This window comes from Chelon labrosus (genome assembly GCF_963514085.1).
Source record: "Chelon labrosus genome assembly, chromosome: 9".
Lineage (NCBI taxonomy): Eukaryota > Metazoa > Chordata > Actinopteri > Mugiliformes > Mugilidae > Chelon > Chelon labrosus.
This window is the reverse complement of record NC_140359.1, coordinates 28,230,833-28,236,887: the sequence shown is the minus strand read 5'-3', so window position 1 is coordinate 28,236,887 and position 6,055 is coordinate 28,230,833. Positions and strand designations below refer to the sequence as shown.

At 44.2% G+C, this 6,055-nt stretch overlaps 1 protein-coding gene across 1 annotated transcript; it reads right to left on the bottom strand.

Annotated features, from left to right (window-relative positions):
- Positions 1 to 966: 966 nt before the first annotated feature.
- Positions 967 to 5,624, bottom strand: LOC311492367 (ras-related protein Rab-27B-like; the record flags this gene model as incomplete). The annotated part of the gene is made up of 5 exons (XM_084550630.1): positions 5,442 to 5,624; positions 4,314 to 4,399; positions 3,108 to 3,211; positions 2,885 to 3,008; positions 967 to 1,156 (listed from the first exon to the last, which is right to left on the bottom strand). Exons 1-5 carry the CDS (start codon positions 5,592 to 5,594, stop codon positions 967 to 969), a joined length of 657 nt encoding a protein of 218 aa, XP_084406756.1. The 5' UTR covers positions 5,595 to 5,624.
- Between the last annotated feature and the right edge of the window lie 431 nt (positions 5,625 to 6,055).

Below are 6,055 nucleotides of genomic sequence, written 5' to 3'. Positions count from 1 at the left end.
CTAACACATGAAACAGAAATATTATACTATTATGTTTGTTTCTTCAGAAAAAAATGAGCCAATAGAGGAAGTGTTTCTGATCAAAACCATCTCTAAAGAGTTTGGAACCCACAAATCATCACAGTCAGACAGATTGAAGATGACTGTTCCCCTCCACAGGAGTGGTCCACCAACAAAGATCACTCCATAATAGTCTGAGAGGTCCCAAAGGAACCTCATCCCTCCATCAAACATGGGGGTGCTAATGTCCTGGTTTGGGCCTGTTCTGCTGCATCTGGACCAGGACGGCTTGTCCTCATTGATGGACCAATGAGTTCTGAATTCTACCAGTGAACTCTAAAAGAAAATGTCAGGACATCTGTCCATGAGCTGAATGTGAAGAGAAACTGGGTCATGCAGCAAGACAACGAGAACCAAGAACACAAGTGGTTCTACAAAAGAACGGTTAAAGAAGAACAAGATGAATGTTTAGGAACGGCCAAGTCAAAGTCCTGACCTTAATTCAATAGAAATGTTGTGGAAGGACCTGAAGCAAGCAGTTGATGTGAGGAAACCCACCAACATCTCAGAACTGAAGTGGTTCTGTTCTGAGGAATGGGCTAAAATTCCTCCAAGCTGCTGTAGACCACTGATCAGCAGTTACCAGAAACATTTAGTGACAAGGACATCACAGCAGATACTGGAGACAAGGGTTCAGTTTTAATTTGTTTGATTGGGTTTTCTTTGTCTACTTCCAGGACTTGATGTTTTGAGTAATTTTTTATGTAGAAATGTAGAACATTCTGACGGGAGCAGAGACCTTTGTGTAGATCTGTAAGTGGAAGTGTCCAGATCTTTAAAACTCTTCTCATTTATGGAAGAAATCATTTAGATTTTAGGATCTCAAACGCTTCACTTCCAGGAAACAGTGGCTCTCAAAAAAAAAAAAAAAGTAGTGAGAAGTGAGAAGAGTGGCCGTCAGTGACATCAGCAGGCGCACCTCCTCCTGACAGGCACCTCCTCCACTTCGTGGCTGGAGGCGGGGCTGCCGTTGGGCTCCGAGCCGTGGCCGCCGTACGTGCTCTGCTCCATCCTCTTCATCACCAGGTCCAGCAGCGTGGTCACCGCCTGGTCCACGTCGGCCCCCGTCACCGCACTCGTCTCAAAATAGGGGATGCTGAGGAGAATGGAGAGACATTTAGAAATGGCTTTAAGTGACATTTAGTGATGATATGTGTTTGTTTTTTGGGATAAATCTAGGTTTAAAGACGAGGAGTGTCTACTTGTAAGGCGTTAACCTCTTCTCATTTTGTTTCATTTAGAAGTATTTATGACCTGAGGGGTTAAACCAGGGGAGTCAAACTTTAAAATGTAATATCAATTTCGTCAAATTTTAGTTTCAGGGGCCACATACAGCCCAGTTTGATCTCAAGGGGCCCAGATAAGTCACATAATAGTATAATAACCTTTAAATAAAGATAACTCCAGATGTTTCATTTAATCATTTATCCTTTTACAAAACATTTCATGAACAACCTGAATTTTTTTAAGCGCAATTTCAATTTAGCTCTGGGTCTCAGTGTCACGTTATGTCTGGAGCTCTTCCTGAACAGGTGCGACCCCTAGTGGACGACTTGGAAATAGCAGATACTTTTATTGAAAAACTGCAGTTAATGTCTTCTGTGCAGTTTTTCATTCATTCATTCATCTTCTGTAACTGCTTATTCCTGTGAAGGGTCGAGGGGGGGCTGGAGCCTATCCCAGCTGTCATGGGGGGAGAGGCAGGGTCCACCCTGGACAGGTCTCCAGTCCATCACAGGGCTTCTGTGCAGTTTTTGCTTCTGTGAAAAAACTGCACAGAAGGGGCCTAGGGGCCAGAATGGCATGGTTCAGAGCGAAATTATTCAGGTTTTTACAAACTAGGAAAACTCTAAATGCTAACGATGAAAACTGTCCACAAGCGACCTAACCAGCATGTCTTTGGACGGTGGGAGGAAGCTGGAGTACCTGGAGAGAACCCACGCAGACACAGGGAGAACATGTAAACTCCACACAGAAAGGAACCAGTCGACCCATGGATTAGAACCCAGAACCTTCCTGCTGTGAGGCATCAGTGCTAACCACCATGCCACTGTGCCGCCGACTTAAAGACTTGTGCAAGCTAATTCAGATTTCATTTTCCTCACAGGGTAAAAACTTAGAAAATCAATAAATAAAAACATATTTTTTTTATTCCACATTTATTTTACCAGGATATAACTGAAGGTAGCAGCTATTTGGGTAGGTAAGACCAAGGTAAGACCTGGCCAAACAATTTATTCAAGTAATATATGAAGTAAAACAGTATTTTTCTTTCCATTTCACCGTGATAATTATTATAATTATTTGTTTCCTTGTCTTTTAAACACCAGTCGAACCTTTGATCAATTCACTTTTTCAAAAACTTATTCGAGAACACTATTAACAGATACGATATTTCTCTGTTGGGAAACTAAAACCAGTCTTAATTCCTTTTAAATCTCCCTGCAGGACGACTGTCCACCAGTCACTGACGTCAAACCTGCTGATATTTTATTTTCTTGAATGCATCCTTCCATTTCTTGCAGGATTTGCTGCCGTGTTTATTATCTCGTTGAAAGGTCAATATCTGGGGACAGAGGGAACATCAACCTCAATTCAATAACTTCAATAACTGCAGGCTGCTCAGACCCCGAGGCAGTAAATAATAACATCACCACCATCCAGTTGCTCCATCTCTCGTGTCCCATCATGTCAGTCCACAAAGCCTGGTCTCTTTTTACATGTTTATTTTAAAGGGTTAACGTGATCCTTCCTCTACACGTCACACAGTCCAACGTCCTGTCTTTAAAATACGGCGTGACTAACGAACAGCAGCGCGTCTCACCCGTATCTGTCGGCCAGGTCTCTGGCCTGTCTCACGTGGACGTCCCTCACGTCTCTGAGGTCGGCCTTGGTCCCCACCAGCACCACGTCAGGGCTGTCGCAGTAGGCGTTGGCCTGGAGCTGACCTGAGCCAACACACACAACCATGAGGAGATTTAAAAGGAGGAGGAGGAGGAAGAGGAGGAGGAGGAGGAGGAGGAGGAAGAGGAGAAGGAGACACGTACTCATCCAGTTCCTGACGTTGAGGAAACTTTGCTGATTGGTCAAGTCAAACATGAGGAGGAAGCCCATGGCGTCTCTGAAGAAAGCTGTGGTGAGGCTACGGAACCTGCAGAGGACATGTAGAGGACATGTAGAGGACTGCTCTGAATGTCTTTAAAAGACATTGAGAAGACATAGAAGACACATCACAGTCCCTCGAGGCTGAATCTAACTACCAGCAGCATTTCTGTGAATCTGACACAAGATGTTTTTGAAGACAGAAAGATTTCCTTTCTTCTGGATGTTTCCTGTAACTTTGTTTGGTTTTCTTTGTGTTTCCTGTTTTTTATATATATAGTCCTGTCTCTCTCTCTCTCTTTTAATTCCTTGTCCTTTACCTTCCTATTCTTTAGTTTAATTTGATTTCCCTTCCTCTCCACTTTCTTCCTTCCCGTTCCTTTAATTTCCTTTCCTTTCCTTTCCCCTTCACTCTTCATTTCCTTTCCTTTCCTTTCCTTTCCCCTTCACTCTTCATTTCCTTTCCCCTTCACTCTTCCTTTCCTTTCCCCTTCACTCTTCCTTTCCTTTCCTTTCCCCTTCACTCTTCCTTTCCTTTCCCCTTCACTCTTCATTTCCTTTCCTTTCCTTTCCCCTTCACTCTTCCTTTCCTTTCATTTCCCCTTCACTCTTCCTTTCCTTTCCTTTCCCCTTCACTCTTCATTTCCTTTCCTTTCCTTTCCTTTCCCCTTCACTCTTCATTTCCTTTCCCTTCCTTTCCTTTCCCCTTCACTCTTCCTTTCCTTTCCTTTCATTTAATTTCCCCTTCATTCTTCCTTTCCTTTCTTCCTTTCATTTCCTTTCCTTTAACTGTCTTTCCTTCCCTTTCATTTCCACTCCTCTCTTCCTGTCCTGTTCCTGTCCTGTTCCTGTCCTGTCCCCTTCCTGTCCTGTCCTGTCCTCAGGGTGATATTTAAATGTCCTGTATACAGTCAACATCAAGCTTAAGTCACTTCATCATCTGTTCAACTTGTCCCGTATTCAACGTGTCTCAACTTGTCCATTCTGTTAAGAACATGAGGTTGAACTCATTTAGGGAGTAGGGGGACAGGGTCCAACTGTCCCCTCTGAGGACAGTTAGGTGTCTTGTCATTAAGAGACTCAAACTCCTCCATCAGTCTTTTAGATCAGAAGGAGACTCTACGTGTCCTGGACCACCAGGTTAAACCCACCTCTCTTGTCCCGCTGTGTCCCAGAGCTGAAGGTGGACTTTGAAGTTCCTCTCAGTCGTCCCATCAGCGCCCGTCCCAGTGTACATCTGGTCAACAGAGGTCAGGGTTATAGATCATGTGATCATGTCTGGTAGCAGCATGGTTCAGAGTTAATCAGAATTAATCAGAATTAATCATCTCATAACTCAGTCTGACACGTTTCAGCATTTACTTTGTTTTAGGACAAAGATTAAAGATTAAAGTTTTACAATTAAAAAAACTGTACAGGGTAAATTCATTTCTACTCTTCCTTTCCACTTCCTTTCCTTCCCTCTCTTCGCTTCCTTTCCTTCCCTCTCCACTTCCTTTCCTCTTTCCTTTCCTTCCCACTCTTCCTTTCCTTACCTCTCTCTTTCCTTTCCTCTCTTCCTTTCCACTCTTTCTTTCCTTTCCTTTCCTTTCCACTTCCTTTCCTTCCCTCTCTTCACTTCCTTTCCACTATTCCTTTCATTCCCTTCCCACTCTTCACTTCCTTTCCTCTTCCTTTACTTTCTTCGCTTCCTTTCCTCTCTTCCTTCCCACTCTTCCTTTCCTTTCCACTCTTCCTTTCCTTTCCTTCCCTCGCTTCCTTTCCTCTTCCTTCCATTTCCTTTCTTCGCCTCCTTTCCTCTCTTCCTTCCCACTCTTCCTTTCCTTTCCTTCCCTCGCTTCCTTTCCTCTTCCTTCAATTTCCTTTCTTCGCTTCCTTTCCTCTCCTTTCCACTCCTTTCCTTTCCTTTCCACTCTTCCTTTCCTTTCCTTGCTTCTTTTCCTCTTCCTTTCCCCTCTTCGTTTCCTTTCCTTTTGTCGCTTCCTTTCCTCTCTTCCTTCTCACTCTTCCTTTCCTTTCCTTTCCACTCTTCCTTTCATTTCCTTCCCACTCTTCCTTTCATTTCCTTTCTTAATTTCCTTTCCTTTCCACTCTTCATTTCCTTTCCTTTTCACTCTTTCCCCCTCTCTTCCTCTCCTTCTTTCCTCTCCTCATATGAAGAGGGATGAAACACAGTTAAATCATTTATTTCTACTTTATCTTCCTCTAAGTAGATTCTTCCATCAGTTAAACCCAGTCACTAAAGACACCACCATCAGTCAACGCTGTAAATAACTCACCACTCTCTTTTCCCTGAAGTCGATGCCCACGGTGGTGGTGAACTTGCGGTTGAACTTGTTGTCGGTGTACCTGTACAGGAAGGTGGTCTTCCCCACCCCGGAGTCCCCCAGCGCCAGCAGCTTGATCAGATAATCATAGTCCCAGTCGGCCATCGTGCAGCCGAGCGCTGAACCTGCTGTAGAGTTCAAAACAGCTTTTTAGTTCAAGCTCAGACACATCGAGCTGAAATTCTTTCAGTCTGAGGCCCCGGGACCATCACACAGGATTAGCAGGACGTCATAAATCCCCCCTCCTCCTCCTCGCCCTCATTAGGCGCTGATCAGAGAGGGACTAGCACATGACTGGAGCTGGCTTCCACATGAGCAGTCAAATGCCTCTCCAGACTTTTCTCTGACTTCTGACTGAGCGAAAAACAACCACCACCACCCAGTCTGTTCGTCAGACAGAACTCCTTTCATTGACCCTCACCAACGTCCCAACACTGCACAACGTCTTAGGTAATGCTTCGGTTACGCTTGCAGCTGAGGCAGAGCAGGCAAATAAATCAGACTTGGTTTGTAGGACTGTTGGGAGACACAAGAAAAAGCATTTTTATCCTAAAAACATTGACTTG